The 19936-nt window shown below is 40.8% G+C and overlaps 1 protein-coding gene across 8 annotated transcripts in view; it reads left to right on the top strand.

Annotated features, from left to right (window-relative positions):
• Window positions 1–19936, top strand: part of Ldb2 (LIM domain binding 2) — a 337912-nt gene that overhangs the window by 266332 nt on the left and 51644 nt on the right. For all 8 annotated transcript variants that reach the window (XM_021162308.2, XM_021162311.2, XM_021162310.2 and 5 more), the window contains exons 3-5: window positions 1600–1772; window positions 8301–8423; window positions 10706–10789. In XM_021162308.2, the coding sequence (XP_021017967.1) occupies window positions 1600–1772; window positions 8301–8423; window positions 10706–10789 (380 nt within the window). The remainder of the gene's footprint in view (window positions 1–1599; window positions 1773–8300; window positions 8424–10705; window positions 10790–19936) is intronic.

Below are 19936 nucleotides of genomic sequence, written 5' to 3'. Positions count from 1 at the left end.
TAATTTTATCTGTCTGGCGAAATACAATAAGGTCTCCAGCACTGTAAAGTTTCCTTTGTAATAATAGCTATGCATTTGCTGTGGGATGTGCTGGACTCAAATTACCCTCATTTGAATTTGATATTCAGAGAAGGAGCATTCAGTATTTGGGATTAGGCAGTATTTAGGAAATGTATACATAAGGATTATTTGGGATAGCATCACCCAAATCCCAGACTGCTCATCACACACTTGTTGATTAATCTCACCTGCAGCAAATAGGAAGCAATAACAACAGCATAAATTATTCAAAGGTTCATTCTCTGAATGTGGATCCTTTAAAGATCATGTCGAGGAACAGTTGGGCAGGAGATTCTCTTTATACTTCTTACCCCAAGTCTGTGTACAAAAGAGCTATAGATCCATATGGGATGGATTAACAGTGATGCTTTCAAAATGAAATTAAATATTCTAAACTTTCCTGAAACGGTGTGTGATCTTTACTAGCTAAAGCTTTCATTGGTAGTTTATCCTAAATATTATTTCTCTATATGGGGATATTAACTCATGGATGTGAGAGATTTATTTAAAAAACAAACTAACTAACTAACACCCCTTGGATTTCTTGAGAGTGGTTTTAGGACTTTGCCTTAAAATTTGCACATAAACAAGCTTCCTGATTTTATGAATTGGGATTTCCACTCTAAGAGGATTCAAATCACTGCTGAAGTGAGTGCTGGTCCTGAGTTGGGGGGCATCACATATCAGAAAACTCAGCTCAAACTCGAAAGGAATGGACAAGAACAATTTACAGCAGGCCAAGGGTAGCTGGTTCTCTTAACTGGGCCCGTTAATCCTTGATATATGCTTATCTAGCTCCAAAGCAGATAGAAAAGTTAGAATCTACACATTTATGATACCTGAATATAATGAGGTTACTTCTCAGAGATTCACATTCCTCAGAGCAGTTTGAGACACAATGTTAGAAAAGGCAAATTTATTGACATGTGCATACATGAGATGAAGACTATTTACAAGCCCTATGACTTTGAAAACTTCATACTAAACTTTTTCTGGTCTATTTTGAGGGATCTTAATTAGCTATTTCCTGGTTTTTTTTTTTTTTTTTTTTTACTTTTTCTGAAGACCCAACGATAAAATGCCAACATATTTCACAATCTAAAAGGCATCATGATATTAAAATTTATACCCTTGCTACTTAAAAAGGCAAAGCACATAGTTGAGTAATTAAGATGAAAATAGCACAGTGAACATTTCATGCAGGTTGGCTGGCTTTTGTTTTTCATAAAATATGTTCACTCAAAAATGTATGTGAAGCTCCACGAGTAAGTCCACTCTCTCCATTATTTTCCAACTATTAAATCTTATTTTATTGGTTTCCATGGACATAAACCTCCGTGAGATGGTGGTCCCATTTTTCCCAAATAGTTAGGGTTGTGGTTTATTACTTTCAACCCAGATGGGTCATGGCTGTTTAGAAAGAGAAATGGCCTCTTGGCATGGTTTCTTGAGATGACTGCATCCAGCTGCCCACGGTTTGGGTTTGTGGTATTGGTTGGATATGTGTGTTCATGGCTTGCTTCTCTGTTTCTTTCGCAGCTATCGGCAGGACCCTCATTCCCCGTTATTTTAGCACCGTATTTGAAGGAGGGGTGACAGACCTGTACTACATCCTTAAACACTCAAAGGAGTCGTACCACAACTCATCCATCACAGTAGACTGCGACCAGTGTGCCATGGTCACACAGCACGGGAAGCCCATGTTTACCAAGGTATGGACTAGGCTTGGCTATAGCTACATCCTTAAGAAGAGTTCAGTTGCTTCTTCACTTCAGCAGCTAAAATAGAGCCTTTGTTTATTATGCAAATAAGTCTTTGATAGCTGAAAGAATACTCTCCTATTGTACAGACAGTATTTGTGCTTGGTTATTTTGAAAATGCTAAGAAAGTTCAAATGTGAATCAACAAGGGAGACAGTTGACTAATTATACCTTAATTATTATCTGGAAGGCATCTGAAATCAAAAGTCGTGAAGGGGTTAGGAAAGCTAAAGATTAAAGGTTGCTCCCTCATGGTCTTAGAGAGTCTAGGATTGCATTATGTCAACCAAGCAACTCAGCATTGGGCACAGCAGAGATGGAAGCTGGCCATAAAGCTAACAGGCAAAAAGATGGAGAGGTCCAGACCACCCAGTATTTGATCCCAATTCACAGCCTGTGAAAGATATGTAATGTAAACCAGACAAGACAGAGACTCAACACCATCTTCTACAAATTTACAACCTGTTACTTCAGTCGTGGACAGAAATCCAACATGTGGAATTGCCCCCTCACTGAGGACCACTCCCTAGTATGAGCACATGATCCCAGTATGTCCTCTTACAGGTAGAAAAAAATAGTAGTAACCAAATAGTCACAGAAAATAGCAAATGAAGTTTATTATTTATTTGGTTTTGCTATCCTGAGGATCAAACTCAGGGCCTTGTGTATGCTAAAATGCACGCTCTACCAGTGAGTTGACCCTTCAATCCTACAGAAATTTGTTTTAATGAATATTTATTCATTTAATATTGACTAAAATTCAGCATGAATCTTTTTTGTGATATTAGTGATAACAGCTATTTCTTTTAGAACAAAACACAGATGACAGCCCTTTCTAGTTAAAGGGTGTTGGATTATCAGGGTTAATTACCAAAAATCCTACTGTAAAGCTTGAGATGTGTTGCTTGTGTAATTTTGCTTCAAGAAATTTAATGCTTCATGTTAGTATCATTGACCGCATTAGTATGCGTCAGTCTTTCACAGTGCCCATGATGGTGTATGAAGCCAAAGTCGTGGCACATGAGTATGTAATACAATGCAGAGCCATCGACTCCATAGCATCCTGACTTTGACAGTAGGCATTTTAATGTGGCAAGAGCTAGGGGTTTTCTCTGCCTTATAGTTAACCAGAGTGGAAAGGACTCTGTCAGAGAACTGCATTGTAAGAATGCTGAAGTCCATCCTAGGAAGAGAGTTTTGCTTATGGAAGGAAATGTCCTATGGGATGAAGGCTTAATTTGCCCATGACATGCTTCATTCTGAAGATAGAGGACATTTTCATAATCGTGCAGATAAGATGCACACATATCTCCTTCCCTTCCATGGTTACAAAGTCTCAGTAGTGCAGGAAAAGCCTCTCTCTCAATCTCTCTCTCTCTCTCTCTCTCTCTCTCTCTCTCTCTCTCTCTNTCTCTCTCTCTCTCTCTCTCTCTCTCTCTCTCTCAGATGTTAATTCTTTTAGCTGATTCAAATAAAATATGCCACCTCCTTATGCTTTAAGAGAAACAACGCATGTTAATTAAATAAAACTTTTCCATCATTCAGAAACTATGCTCAATGTCTGCAGCCATTGAAAATTTTCAGAAGCATTTTGTGTCAGCCTTTTTATAGGTTTAGTCAGTATCTTTCTTCCTAGGGTCAGACCCAAACCCACAAGAGAGAAAGGTGAGTTGCTCTGAGGGGATATAAGGGAACGTTTGAGACTTGTGCTAGACAACACCCCACCTCACTTTTCTGAGGAATCCACAAGGCATGAGGTGCTTTTCTCATCTTAGTTAAGACACGGAGGTTTGCTTCTTGGCTTCATTTTATCTGGAGTGTTCCCTCTGCTCCCTAGTGTGCTGTTTGTTTGTTTGTTTGTTTGTTATGTGTGTATGTTTTGGTTTTCTTTCTTTCCAGGAAAACAAGGCAATCACTAGAAAGAGCTGAACATAGCTCCCTTGGCTCTGAGAGCATCAATTATTTGGACCACCTATGTCATTCTGCTCCAAGGCAGGATGGACTATTTGCCTACTCCTGTAATAAATATTTCAATACTCTGATGAAAAATATCTCTTTCTAGGACATGTAGTTTCATTATAGCGACTTAATCCAGATGCTAATTATGCACATTTATTTTGAGGAAATTTGATAGGATTCGAAGGATTCATTTCTCTTCTCTTTCTCTCTCTCCCTCTGTCTGTCCCTCCCTCCCTCCCCCCACCCTTGATGTTCACTATGCTACTCTAAGTTCCTTCTGCTCTTATGTTAATTAAAAATAACTTAGCCTTGTGTAATCAAACACTATGGCTATTTTAAACAAAAAGTAAGCTTCCTGGTGCCACAAAGAAAGAGAATTGTAAAACCTCAGCTGGCATTCTGGTCCTACTCCTGGAGGTTTTTTTAAAGCACATTATGTGTCTGCAGCTTGCATTGTTCTAATTTAGACGACCACTAAACTGTTTCTCCCCAAATAGCGTTTGACCCAATGGCTCTGAGTTGCTTTTATGAAAATTTTGTCAACTAGCGAATCGGAAATCAGCCACATTCCTAATCAACAGAGATATTAAATATCCCTCAGGGGTATAGTGAGCATTTTGCAATTTCCTGATACCAGGAACATTATAGATTAAGGATAAATATGTAATTAGAATTTTTAAATGCACATAATAAAGCCTTTCTTTTATGTTTTCCATTTCAAATCAAATAGAAAAACAAGGCTTAATAATCAGAAGAGCATGCCGGGAGAGTTTCAGAGTCAAAGCCCCTTGAGTTATTGTCAAGGATGTGAACACGTGAACATCGGGAGATCCTGAGAGAGCCACTGTAAATGTAAATTCTTGGCTTTTGCAAAGTAAAACAATAGTTACAACCACTGTTGGATACCTGCATCACTTCTGCAAACATGGGTTTATGGATTTTTTTTCTCTTCTCAATTATTTATCATGAAATTATTTACTATTGAGACAAATATAACCTGGAAGCACGTTAACTAAGTGTCCTCTAAGTGAACACTTCTCACTTGATTTTCTTCACAATTGTTTCCCATTCTGACTTTTCCCTGTGTATCACACTACAATCTAAAATTTCTTATGTCAAAGATCATATCCCCCTAATTAAGGATCATGTTCCCCAAATAAAAATTTACATATGCGATCTCTAGGAAAATTCAAAGAGCTCTTTAGAATTTAGATAGTATTCTAAATTCTCTATTAGACTCACGCTGCTGTTCATATATAAAGATACAAAACTAAATATTCCCACCTATTAAAAAATATACACATTGCTCTATGAGAGCTGTTGAATCATAGGACAGCGTGGTCAATATTACTTCATTAGCTAGAGAGAGAGAAGGGTTAAAAAGCTACCGGGTAGTTGGAGAAATGTTCTTTTTTACTTTTCTCATTCCTGGCCGAGTCTCAAGCTAGCACGTGATCAACTGAATGCCTGCCAGCCTCTTTCTTGTTGATCCTCCGGAGACCATCTGTGCTGGGGGCATTGATTAGAGTGTGTCTGCTGGGATTACATCTTTTCTGTTGCCATGCCAACTAATCAGCTGATTTTGGTTACCACAGAAACAAAATGTCAGAGCTCACAGTACGGTAACATGAATTCAGCACAACAGAAAATGTTTTCTTAATTGGGGACCCTTTTTGATTTTTGGATTCCAACAGAAAAGCAGGATATTTTTTTTCCTTTTAAAGACCAACTTTAGATAAAAGCTGCATTAACTGTATTGATTAATAAGAATCTACAGATATTTTTGAAGTGAGAAAACATTACTTTTACTTTATTAGCTATGCTTATTTTTTATATTTCCTAACAAAGGAGACATACACTCTTCCATATGGACCTCTGTTATGGTTCTTGGTGGTTTCATAGAAAACAAACCACAAAGCTTTGGATTTCCTTTAGCTTCCATTAGAGGAGGGGAGTCTCCCTGAGTCTTGGGTTAATGCTATATGTATAATCATTTGGGAGAGGGGGAAGAGCACCGACCAAAATTCTCTTGCATCTTTCATTTTGGGATATCATTTAACTTACTTAAAAAAAAAAGAATCTGTTATAGTTGACTGGGAAACAGTTCTAAGAATTCCCATTTTACACATAGTACATCCTGGATACAGCAAACCCATTTGACTCCAAAGGGAGCCCGTGACTTGTGGCAATTTTCCATTTTGTTGGCCTGACGCAGTTTGTCTGTAAGAGAAGTCCCAACCAGTTTGCTATGACAGAGTGAAGGGAGGAAGCACCTGACCTTGGCCCTGCAGATGCTCCCACTGAGCAGACTTCAGAAGGATTCCACACTTTCCCTCTCATCATAAACCTTGGATCTAGCTGAAGCAGACCAGAGCCTTTTTCCACCCTGGTCCTGTGGTACAGACAGAAAACAAATAGATTAGATGATAACAGCAGCAGCAGCAAGAACAACAATAATAGTAACAATAAATGACCCTGATATTAAACCACGCTAACATATTTGTTTAACTATCTAATAATCCCATCTCTTAAAAAAAATAAAAGAAAATATTATAGCCTATGAATATGTTTTTCCCATAGATAGCTTACTTGTGACCCTCCCTTCTGTGGAAGTTGTCACTGCAGGTGACTCATATGAAATTAACACCCTGAAGTGGGGGTAGGGAGTTGGTTTAATCTGCATGATACTTCTTTGAGAACCTTGGTAAATTAATTCCAGTGCTCGAAATGTGTTTGGGAGAATGGTTTGGGGACATTGGCGACATCTGCCTTTCTACTCACTAACACTCATAGCTAAGCTGCCAGAAACCATGCTCAGGAGACAACCCCTCTCCGAGTTTTAGGGCATGGAGCCCACATGTCCAAACTTACTCAGAAGTTCTGCTAATTGCTTCTGAGGTTGAGGTCTTCACCCAGATTATCAATAATTATCTCATTACATCCAACAGATCTTTGATAAAATGAAGATGGCAAGTGCATTTTTTTCCAGCAGAGCCTGATTAAGCCTTCTATACTGATTCTTCCCCACAACTTCTGAAATGTCCCATCAGAGTACATGGAAAGCTCCCAACCATTGCCTGTGACAGTTAGAACTTCCCAAATGGCATGGTTTGTATTCTCCCAAGAGGAGAATCATTAGCCACATCTCAGGATAACTTAATATAAACTGTTAACCACTATCTTCCTGGACTACAGCTTTACAGATTAACTTTTACACATTCTTTCAGAAGTTTGCATATCTGTGTTAACTAGGAAATCTTTCTCCCAGAAAGTCTGAGCAAAGACTCAGCATAGTAAAAAGGAGAAAATGTATGAAGTCTAAAGGCCCAAGCCCCTGTCATTCCCCAGAGATATTTCTTGTGATCTGCATCTCAGCACAAACATCATGGTGACCTTTATTGGATTCTCTCTTCTCCTAGGTTCTGTTTGTTTTATCTGCTCAGCTATATCTGCCTGCCCCATTCTTCTTGGGCCAGGCACACTAGACAGAATTCTCTTTGCAGAATACACTTGGTGGTGTGGGGCCATACTCAATTTCCCTCAAGTTCCAGAATAAGTAAAAAGTATGGTCAGAATTCAAATCTTGTATCCTCTGTTTTCAAAGCCTCCAAGCATTCTTGTCCTGCTTCCTCAAAGCAAACATAACTAACTAGTTGTAACTGTTGATGTCATTACCTGCTCACTGGCCTTTAGTTGAAAAAAGGACAGGGGTGTGTATTGCCTTGTATTAGTCTCTTCCCTCCCAAAGTCATTCATAGTGAAAAGAGTGGTAGAGTGTAGAGCTGGATCAATAGTCTATGAATAATACAAATATGAAAAGTTAAAAATACCTTTGTCAGTGATTGTTAGGGAGAGAGACTCTGACATATCATATATGTTCTTAGGAAGGTGAAGGACTAGCCAATGTTTTATGGAATATAAACAAAACATGCCACTGATGATGATGTGATTGGTGTAGTTCCTAGACAACCCACTCTTTTCCCCAGCATCAGTGACTGCATCGGGTTGCATTCACTTTCCCTCTTTGGAGTTCCTCTTAGGAAATGAAGATGTACTCTTAATGGGTAACGTTGTTGCAGCTCACACTTGAGTGTGAGTTATCTTGTGGAAAACCTTATCTCAAGTTAAGGCTGCCAAGGACAGAACAAATTTATGGCTGTTGCACCCATGGAAGGAAGATCATGAAAATAAAGAAGGCAATGAGACAACCAAACAGTACTAGTTGCTTTTGAACTAATGTCCTTGGAAGATGGTTTGACCCCCCTGTCTCCAGATTAAAAAAAAAAATCAGAACCATGTAAATTCATTGGTAGTAGAGTAACTGGTACTTGGAACTAGCAAGCTACTTGGCAATCTTTGCAACCCATTGACTCTAGAGCTGTTGCTTGACCCTGTCCCTATGTACCATGGAGATACTGCCCAAGGAACTCAAAGGACACTACAGTGCGTAGTTGATGCAAGATACAAACTATTGATTTTATGAGCTGCATATCAAATGAGTGTGTTGTTTGTCACTTCCAGGTATGCACAGAAGGCAGGCTGATCTTGGAATTCACATTTGATGACCTCATGAGAATAAAAACGTGGCACTTTACCATTAGACAGTACAGGGAGCTGGTCCCCAGAAGCATACTAGCCATGCACGTAAGTAATATAGTTTCTATTTTATTTCCTTTCTTCTTATACTCACTATATCTTACTCAGCAAGAAAACCCAATTCTGTGTGAAGAAAGCCCCACTATTACCACACCATAGGCAATCAGTTCTAATTATTGAGTCTTTCTCTCGACCATTTGAACGCACAAGCTCTTTTACAGCCTCCTTTGTTTCCAAGCTTGTAAGAGTTTTTTCATATATTAGTGGGGTCCCCTTGATGAATGTTTTCTAGTTTCTTCTGTTGCATCAACTCAATATCAGATACTTTTCTACCCAGGTGCATGCACCTGTTACCTGTCGTGAGAAGTGGGAACAGTTTTTAATTCTGATTAGAGCCTTGTGACTGGATGTGAGCATCCTGTTCTCAGGAGCTGTTGGTCCTTCTGAATGATGTTGTTTCACTAGCGTGGGGGTGGGGAGTGGGAAGATGCAACAGAGTTAGACTTCACAAGCCTGATTTGTTTATGGTCCTGAAAAGTCAAAAGAGAATAAAATAACTACTGATACCTTTACAGAATTTACTAAACTGGGCCTTTGGCTGGAAATTTAATCTGCAACTGTCACTCAAGGACTGACTTCTTATCATTCCTATTTCTAAAGAAAGGAAAGAGATAGCCCAAAATCTTTCAGTACAAACAAGGCAAAACCAAGATTGTGACCCATTGTGTCCCCCAGCCTTCTGAATGCAGCCTGTCCCTCCAGACCTTTGGTCTCCCCCTTCTCCTTCTAACCTATTAACCCTATTTCTGCTTCTTGTGGTGACACCAGGCCTTCTGCTGTAGCACACTAATTTCCAAGTCTTCTGATTCACCATGCTTACAGTCCTTTAGAACCTTCAAAGCCAGTTTCACACCTTCTGCTCTTCTGCAAGAAGTCTGGTGTATTTGTTATTTTTTTCTCAAAATACACTGAAAGGCATCAGAAGGGAGTGGGTAAGGTCTGAGGCTATACATTGAGAGCTCATTCGATTATATTCCTCTTCATGAGTGGCTTTGAACCATTCGTATGACATCTGTGGATTTTTAGTCCCTCATCTATACAACAGTGTGGTTATGTCTTGGAGAACCCGCTTTAGAATTATGGCTTAATAACCACAAAACCTGCTTAGGATGATACTTGGGTCAGAGTAGAACACCTGTAGGTGTGGACTTCTCATTCTCAGCATTGGTTGATGCCCAATTACAATTCAAGATGCTTGGTTTTTAGCACAGCACCACTTAATGAATCTATATAGGCCACAGAAGCTCAGTGTTCATAAAGACCTTACTTCAAAATTGACTTGAAACTGTGACTTTATGGTTGTTTTCATCCATATTTCTATCTATGGTTGCAAATAAGAATGATGCTATCACTAAATGAGAAGTGCAGATAAGAATACGATTCTACTAGTCATAGTGAGGGGGTCTCATGAGTGTAGACATGGAGGCAAGGCTATATACCTGTATCTCCCTATGTATGACACCAATTTGCTAAGAAGGGAAAAGAGTGAAGAGGATCAACCAATAACTCACTTTCAAATACAATGCAAAGAGAATATATCTTTTTGGTCTGGGGTCTGTTAAAATATAACATTTGGAGTACTCTGTAGTACTTTATGTCCTATGATACTTTGGGAAATGTAATACCTACCCTTTTCATCTCATTGGATAAAAAATATTAAGGACATTGATCTCTAATGTCCTTTTAATAGGGAAGAAAGTTAAAATCGTCTTTCTCCACATACAAAAGTACAGACTCTACATATATGCAATGGATTTTGGCATGTTATATTATTATATCATACATAGCTTCAGGTTTTCAAATGTATCCTACATTCAAGATAGTAAAAATACTACCCTTATCACAGCCGGAAATTTAATCTGCAACTGTCACTCAAAGACTAACAGGAAGCAGGCATGGTTTGCCAAGTTCAGAGACACCTCTTTCTCTTGTTCAAACTAGAGTTCTTCTGGCAGAGCTCAGTGACTTTCTACCTGAAGACACAGGACCAAGGTCCTTCCCAGAAAAGCCGACATCCTTTTACCCTGCATCCAGTGCACAGCTGAGGCAGCCTGGTTTTCTACTCTTGCAGAATCAATTTCAAAATCTCCTTGAGTACTAGATGCAAGCAACTTCCAAACATAAATTAAATTGTCTCCAGCAATCTATCCCTCCAAGAAAAATCAAGAGTGTCAAGAATGTGCATTTCAGCAGCAGCAACAGAATCTAGCACTTTCAGAAGACCATCTCATAGGACTGAAATATGTCATTCCCTCCTCCTCCCTTTTTAGGCACAAGATCCTCAGGTCCTGGATCAGCTGTCCAAAAATATCACCAGGATGGGTCTCACAAACTTCACCCTCAACTACCTCAGGGTAAGACTGATGAAATGATTTTGTTTGTTGAAATTGAAAAAGAACTTTAGTTGAATTTTGTGTTTTGTGTGTGTGTGTGGTTTGGTTTGCTTGGTTTTTTAATGTATTCTAAACCTGAGTTAAGTGAAGTATAAGCCAGCTGCATAACCTAGGCCATAACCCAGCTACTCGGGTAAGAGGACATATAAGTTTCACTGGGGGGGGGGGGGCTAGAGAGTAAGTTCAAGGCTGTCCTTCGGAACATAATGAAATCCTATCTCAAATTAAAACAAAATCTTAGTAAGAGACCGGGGGATATATCTCAATAGCTGAGTGTTTTCCTAGCATGTGGGGGGCCCTAGATGCAATTCCCACTTAAACCAGGTATGTATAAAAAACATGTATATTCCTCCTTTATGTGTGTATGGGGGGGTAGGTGGGTATGGTGTGTGTTTGTATAGGTGTGTGTCTATGTGTGTGTTTGTCTTTATGAGTATAGGTGCAGTAGAAGTTCTGGTTTAGTTAATATAGCAGCAATCATGAACTTAGGTAGAGTTGACTTTGCTCATTCGTGTGTATGTCTGACTCTTGGAGTTAATTACTCAAAAGGGAGCCATGCCTTTATTCCATAAGTGCTTTGGTAATACTCAGTCTGTAGTTGTGTCCACTTTCTAGTGTGGCACTGTTTGAGTTCGCTGCCTTTGTGTTTTCACCCTAGACTCATCTCCTCCTAAGGACATGAGTGTGCCACCCAAGGCAAATAGCCAGGACTATAGTCTTCTGGAGAATTTCAACATGGTGTTGAAATGCAGGCCTTTCTAGACCTTATAAATTCTCTATATAACATGACATGGGCTTTTCTAACTTGATATAAATTGTTTTCCTATTTAAATACTAAGTGTTTTCGACAACATCTTCTCTATACAATACTAAGGGACTCCATATTTCGTCGAACAGAGTTACAACAATCATACCAATTTAATATTGAATTTCAACAGCCAAGTCACTGGTGACATATCTGGTTTCATTCACAAAACAAACAGTATACTACAGAATCCTGAAAAAGTGACAGCCACTTTGCCCCTGATACACTATCTCCTCTCTGTGCAGCAATTAGACTCACTAGTGTTCTCCTACCACAGAGTTGATACTATGACTTATCTCCCCGCCAGTGTACTCTGGGTCTCTGGGTTCTGTTTTATAGCCAGTGTGCTCTGTGTACAAGCCTTGTACCTACTGAAATGAAATAGGCTTTGAACAGGTTCACTCTTCTATGAAAGTGGAGGCAGTCTTCCAATTCATTCACACAATTCTAGACACTGAAAATACAAAGAAAAAAGTCAACACACTGTGACTGAGTGATAACTTCATCCCTAAGGGGTGAGACTCACAAGAAGAAGACACTGTAGAGTGGTAAATAACACGATGGAAGTTTCCAGAAGAAAACTAAGATACCCCAGGATGAGAAATAATTCGGAAGGTTTCATATGAAAGGTGATTTCATGAATGCAGTGGGCAAAGGTAAAAGAAAAGAAACTTGAAGGAAAAGACGGGAAGTTTCCACTAAGTAGGAAACAGAATTTACACCAGAAGATGTAACATATGTGCTATATGCCATCAGAGCATATAGCAGATTTCATGGTAATTGTGCCCAGTAAGGAGCCAGAGGGATGAGGGGGTAAATGTGGTGGGTCTTGACTGACCTGTCTGCTAGGCAGGGAATAATTGTGATGAGGAAGGTCTGGCAGAGTCCTGGTTTGGGGTTGAGAAAGAAGGTTCTCTCCGTAGCCTAGAGGCCTTAGAACCAAAACCAGAACTGGCAAGAACCAGAATTGATTAGGTTTCCCATCACCTCATCCATCACCATCACAATTGCAACAGTCCTGAAACACTGTCTGCTCTGAGGACATCTAAAACCTGCCAAGAAGAGTGAGACTTCTGCAAGTGTACTCAGCCTGGGCACCTGGAGCTGTGTTCCCAAACATCAGAAGTCTGCGTTCAGAACCAGCTCTACTTGGGCATGGCAGACTCTGTGAATGGATAGCTGAGCTTGGGGACCAACCAAGGATTTGTTAGGATCCCATGCACAGACCCCACATAGCCACCTTTCACCACTACATTATCTCTCCTCAGGGACCAGAAGAAATAAAAGCTATAGGTGTCCCTTTTCTCAGAAGGATGGCATTCCACACCATATTCTCAGCTGACCGTCATGGGGATCATGGACTTTTTGACTAATGTCTTCATGAGATTTTTAGACAGACCCTTGGTAATTAACTAAAGCCACAAGTTCCTTCCACCTCTCCTCCCCAACCTCTCCTGGTCATCTGTAAATGGTTAACCTCCACTGTGTAATCAAGTCCACCACATTCAGCAGTCCTGTACCTTTAGCCCATGAAGACTCTGAGGGTGGAAGAATTGCTAACCCTCTCTCCTGATTGTGAATGAATGCAGGAACCCTTTGGGAGAGGCACTTCAGGGTACTGCTGGCTATATGCCAGATCCTGTACTCTGGAAGTCTCACAGAAACGCTGTCCATGGTCACCACCCTCAGGAGAAAAGGAGCTATGGAGAGGCTAAGTGAAATAAGTCACCCAGCTTTGTGTATCAATTGGCAGAACTAGGAAACTGAACTGAGGAAGCCTGCCGGAGCATCCATGTTTCATGGCACAGCTCTGCCACTTGGCAGGTAGGAATGGACAAGGGTACTGATAACATGGAAGGCATCAGAATCTTCATAGAATTGGTCATGATTTCTTCTTTCCAGGTTTCCACAGTCTAGATTGCTGCCTGTCACATAATTCCTGGTCTTCTCTCCCCGTTGAAGTTTCCCAGGCCAGATCCTTCTCTTCCTTACAGATGTATTCTTCTATCGCTTCCTGTGAGGGTCTCTCCCTTGGCATTGGTGGGATTGTCAGCCCTGGGTCCCTTGTGGTTCTTGGCAGATCCCGTAGACAAAGCATTACTTTATCTCTTGCTCCTTGGTCTAAGTAATGTGAAGACTTCTGAGTTCCAAGGAAATGTCACTTGAATGAATACTTAGCAGATGGCTTGTTAAATGATAGATTTGATTTTGAATGACACTAAGAAAAAAAAAACCTGTATGATTAATTTTCAAAATCACTCCTAGAATTTCACCATGGAAACTAAGCAGCAGAGAAGTGGGTTGTATTGTATTGAAAAATAAAAGAATCTTCTCACTCTCTCTAATGTGAAAAATCCCTGCTTAAAGCCTCTGACTCTGAGTTTCCGGTGTCACATTTTTGTTCGATCGTATTTCTGTTTATTCTGTTATTGCATAAGTATAAATTTTTATACTAAATTTCATTCTGCACCTTTCACTATTTGTGAACGTATTCTTTCCACTCTGAAGAACAGTTGTGGGTTTTGTTTTTTTTTTAAGTGAGGATTTTTGTCTATTTCCTTTGGCCGGCCTTTCTTAGCTACTATGATACTCATTTTGTGTTTTAATTGTTATGCTTAACACAATGTTAAGATGATTATTATCCTGAATCTAAACCAGAAGATACTCCATTTGTGACTCTAGATCCATCCATATGCATAATTTTTGCCTACATGCAATCGGGTTACAAATGACTTCCTTTCATAAAGATGCATACTTCATATTATACGTGTCTGTGTATGTGTCTGTGTTGGTCTATATGAAAGTGAGTGCAGACGTCTCTGGAGGCCAGAGGCTTCAGATGCCTCTGAAGCTAGAGTTACAGGTGGTTGTATGTGATGGAAACAACTCAGATCCACTGCAAGAGAGTAGCAAGTGCTCTCAAGTGCTGAGCCATCTCTCCAACCGCGGCATGTGGTTTCTTATTGTTATTTGGTGAGCAATGACATCACATTAAGCATATATAATAGCTACAGTTTCTCCAGTGCAGTATGGTGACAGTGGTTATTTACTTATCTCTCTGATTGGAAGGTGAAGTCATCTTCAAGTTGTTGCTATCATTAATTCCTTCCCTCCAAACCCCTTCATTGATGACTCTTGACTGTGTTTCCTCATAGAGGATTCATTTATCACTTTCTTACTTGTCTGTTTGGTTTGGCACAAGCTGCTTTAGTTCCCTGAGCCTCATGGTCCTCTTCTGAAAATTAGGAATGAGATATCTCACAAGGCTGCCATGAGGACTGGTGAACTTCACAACCCAACATACAGAGGAGCCCAATAAGTGCCAGTCACATTTTGTAAAGTAGGTCAGAGTCCAACTTTCACTGCTGGGACTGATACATGCATGTGTGCATCCATGCATGCTGTGTGCGTGCGCGTGTGTGTGTGTGTGTGTGTGTGTGTGTGTGTGTGTGTGTGTGTGTGTACCCCTAGTCAAAGCAATGGGGAACGTAAATAATACACCTTCTGAATACAGCTGTTTCTGCAGATGTGCAATCATTGTTTGGGGAGATTTTAATGCTATCTACAGGGTTTATTCTACTGTTCCTTTAAATAATCTTACCTCTCCAAATGAGTGATAGCAAGTGGGAGTGGGCACTAACACCTGGGAGGTTCAGAGTCCTGTGCTTTTGGTTGTGAGTGGCTTGTTTTGTTTTGACGCTGCACCTTTAATTTCCCACACGAATGAAGAATTCTGCTGTTGCGATTGCCATGCCTTAAAGAACAGTGCTCCCTGCAAGTCATCTCCACTGACAGTGTGGACAGCGCAGGCCCATGGCTAGAAGTATTGGGCAATTAACTTTGGAAAATGACCCCAACAGAACGACATGAAGTAGCCTCCGGGAGCCTGAGTGTGGCTGGAGTCAGCACCAGAATCCCGCTGAGGTTTTTCTTGTTTCAGATTTCTGTGAGACTCCTGGCCAAATATTTCCCTTGATCACATAAGAGAGGGAGGAATGCCACAACAAGCCCGAGGATGGAGCAGGTGCCCCACAGAGGGACTAAGGTGGACCAAGAGACTGTGCTGGGGTCTGCTGCTCTTTTCTTGCTTCATGTGTTCAGACAGAGCCGTGACAAAGCCTTGGCATTCTGGGATGACAAAACCCACCCAACCAAATCTCCCATGCCTGATGCAGTGCCTGACATACTATAGATCCCCAGAGTACTAAAGCATGCTGTTTAGAATTTTATCCATAGGTCACAGCAGGCTTGCCACTATTTGTTATGGTGTCAGACTATATCCAGAAAATAAGAACTTTAAAACTACCATAATATCTTGACATTTTTGATACAAACAAATGCATGACCCTGGCACTCATCCTACTGATTGATATATATAGCCATTCAAGGGTTATCTTATTCACACAGTGAGTAGCTGCTGGTCAAAAGCTGGAAGATGATACCCCATGGAAGATTAGCAAGGACCACCATAATATGTACAGACTTAACCTGGTTCAGAGATCCACACTGTGTCCCTCAAGGACTGTCTATAATTTTGTTAATTACTGAGGAACCTATATACACCCCTAACACTGAAATTGAAATCATTACCATTTATTTATTTATTTATTTATTTATTTATTTATTTATTTATTTATTCACTTTATGTCACAATATCAGCACCCCTCCTCCCAGTCCCCTCCTCATACATCTTGTCCACTCCCTCTCATTCTTCTCTGAGAAGGGGGAGACCCCCCTGAGTATCACCCACCCTGGCATGTCAAGTTACTGCAGGACTAGATGCATCCTCTCCCATTGAGACCAGACAAGGCCACCAGTTAGGGGGACAGGATTCACAGGCAGGCAACAGAGTCAGAGACAGCACACACTCCAGTTGTTGGGGGACCCACATGTAGGCCAAGCTGCACATCTGCTATATATGTGCAGGGGGCCTAGGTCCTGCCTATGTTTGCTCTTTGGTTGGTGAGTTAATCTTTGGGAGACCCTAAGGGTCCAGTCTCGTTGATTCTGTTGGTCTTCCTGTGGAGTCCCTGTCCTCTTCAGTTCCCTCAGTATTTCCCCCAACTCTTCCACAAGACTCCCTGGGCTCCATTTAATCTTTGGCTATGGGTCTCTCCATCTGTTTCCATTGGCCTCTGGGTGGAGCCTCACAGAGGACAGTTATGTTAGAATCCTATCTGCAAACATACCAGTCTCAGATAATCACCCCAATAGACTTCCTGGGGTGCCAAATTCAGCCCTGGACAAAAGGTGTAAAAGTCTGAGGACTCAGTCTCTGAAACCTCAGTCTGACTGATCTCCCCATCTTCCTCTTCTGCCTCTTCCTCCTCCCCCTCCTCCTCTCCCTCTTCTTCCTCCTTTCCCCTCCTATTCTTCTTCCTCCTCCCCCTTCTGCTCCTTTTTCATCCCACCATCTCCTCCCTTTCTCTACTTCCTTCTTTACCTTTCTTTCCATCTTCCCCTCCCCATTCCTTCTCCTTCTACTCCTGCTGCTTTCCCTTCTTCCCCCTTCTCCAATTAGAGAGAAGGCAGAGGAGACCCTTCAGAGGCAGGAGGATGTTTCACACTGAGAATGATTAAAACCTGGAACACCCAAAGGGCATTTTTAATTGCATTTAGAAATAGAAAAGTAGTATATGCAGCTACATGGCAAGGAAGTGCATGCAATTCACCGCTTAAAGACATAGAGTAATCATAACTTACATAGATCATAGCAGCTAGCAAGCATTGATCTCCTACGTCAGGCTGGAGGGAACAGCCATTAGAGCACCTAATAGATAAGCATATATATAAAATATATAATAATGATAGATGACATAAATTATGGCATATATCCAAACAATGAAACAAAAACAGTATGCTAGCCAAGTAATCTTAAAATAATTTCAGAATCATAGATGATTGGCCTTAAAAGTACAAATCGGACCTGGATTAGAGAAAGCAATTTCCCAACCTCAGACACAGAAAAAGAGGAGAAAATTGTTGTTAAACAAGACACTGAAAGTCAAGGCACATGGCTAGGTGGGAAATTGCCAGTTAGTTTAAGGAAAGGTTGGAGATTGTGAAGTTAAGTGCATGATGGCATCCAGAGTTGACTCTCTCATAAAACACCCCTTTTCAATTTTATGGAATTATCTGAGGAGAGGAAAATGTGCGTAAGGAAAATAGAAAAGGGGAACAAACGGAGAGATTTTGAACTATGTGAATTTAAGTTGAGGGAAAAAAAACAGGGTATCTAGCTGAAACCGGAAAAGGAGGCTCAGCTCACGGGTTACCTGGGCTCAAGGTCTCTCTCTGTGTTTATGTCTGGTTCCATTTCCATTTTGCTGGAGAGCATCTTCCTGTCCACCTGAAACTCCAAATCTTTAAGCCATAATTTCAAAATGCCCAATTATAGGGAGCTGCAAGGTCATGTGGATTCGAACCTCTCGATTTTAGTTATCTCATTCTGCAGGACCACTAAACTCAAATTCTGCTGCTCTATCAACTATGATTGGAATGTGACATATCCCACAGAGGCTCATGTAGAGTTCCCAGCTGTAGTAGTGTTCTGGAAGGTTGTAGAAAACTTTGGGAGGTAAAGCATTGCTAGAGAATGTAAGCGACTAGAGCAAGCCTTGAGGTTTCATGTCTTGGGCCCACGTCCTGGGTATTCTCTGCTTCCTGACTGCAGATATGTGGCCAGATACCTCAAGCCTCTACAGCTAACCCTTCCACTGAATGATGTGCTGTGTCCCTTTATAAACTGTCAGGCAAAATAGATCCTTCCTCCCGTCAGTTGCTTCTGGTCCAGTATTGAGTGGCGGCAATAAAAAAAACCAACATACCTAGCTCCTCCTCAAAGCAGACCCTCTGTGCTCTACCTGCCCGCTTCACTGGTGGTGGAAACCTGGGCTTTTATGTCTCTGTGTTTTCTAATAGTCTCTTACTCCAAATCCAGTTGACAGGGTTCAATAGCAGATAAAGAATGAAATAAAGAAGGAAGCCAAGCAGGCCTGATTGATAGCAATGAGAAAGAGCCAGAATGATGTTTGGGCCTGCATCTTGCTGCTGCCTCTATAATCAGCATCCAGTTTAACACTGTTCTTAAATAAGGATGTGAATGTCACCTTTCCAGAATTCACCTCCAGTAACCCAAGACAGACATATTTTATCCTAAGGAAGGAGTCAGTGAAGTTTGATTTCCTTTTTCTCTTGACCTTACCCTTGGCTTCTTCCTGTGTCTTACCTACAAAATAAATCTGTGAGTACCTCTCAAATTGCTGAACAGTCTAGTCATGAGTGGAAACTGTAGAAAAATGTTTGATAAGCAGAACTTACAAACATGCACCATGGTAGAGACTAGGTCACACTTCTGAGCTTCATGCCTTCAGCCTCCTCACTGACTGTGGAAGGCTGGCAGGTAAAGTCGTTGCTTTGGAGACAAGGTTGAACTCCCCCCAGACCCTGGCAGTGGTCACTTCCTCCACGCTATGCTGTATCTATTTACTCTGACTTGTGAAGAAAACCAAAAATGCTTCCTATTCTATAAAGTGTCATGGAAGAGGTTGGATATCTTCTACCTCCCAAGGCTGTAGAACACAGAAGGTTACACACCCGCCATGCTTAGTGAGCTGGTGCTCCTCTAGAAACAAGCCTCGCTCCCTTATTGCCTTAACCCCTGTTGCCCAAACTGTTGCTGTCTTACGTCACAAATCAGTGAGCTTTGATCAAAAAGCCAGGTAACTCCATTGCAATTCCATCTGAGCTGCTCACTCTTCAAAGCATGTTGACCCATGTTGATTCATCCAGGTCAGCATCCCCATTAGGCCAGCTCACTCTCATGAGTCCTCACTCTCCACATTTACAAGCTGTGGAGATTCAGATAACACGGAACAGAGTGACAGCCAGCATTCTGTCACTATGTCTTTCTAATTTGCACAGATGAAAATAATATAGAACTGAATCAATATTGCTATTTTTACAAGTCAAAAACAATTAGCTATTGTCCATTTCATTTGGATTACGCTAATGTTTAAGGGACACGAATAACAGCCTACTAGGAAAATGCCAGGCTTCATGATTTCCCACTGCCCACCACTGTCACCTGACTCTTACTCAATGTCATAGTGGGAAATGTAACAACCATTTACCAAGTGACAACCCTGTGCCAAGTGTTGCCAATCATATAACTCTCTCCTTATTGTTTATTTAAAAAAAAAAAACTTAAACTCACTGATAAGTGGATATTAGCCCAGAAACTTAGAATACCCAAGATATAAGATACAATTTGCTAAACACATGAAACTCAAGAAGAATGAAGA

This window comes from Mus caroli, chromosome 5 (genome assembly GCF_900094665.2).
Source record: "Mus caroli chromosome 5, CAROLI_EIJ_v1.1, whole genome shotgun sequence".
Classification (NCBI taxonomy): Eukaryota; Metazoa; Chordata; class Mammalia; order Rodentia; family Muridae; genus Mus; species Mus caroli.
The sequence above is the reverse complement of the archived record's forward strand: the minus strand, read 5'-3'. Positions and strand labels throughout refer to the sequence as shown.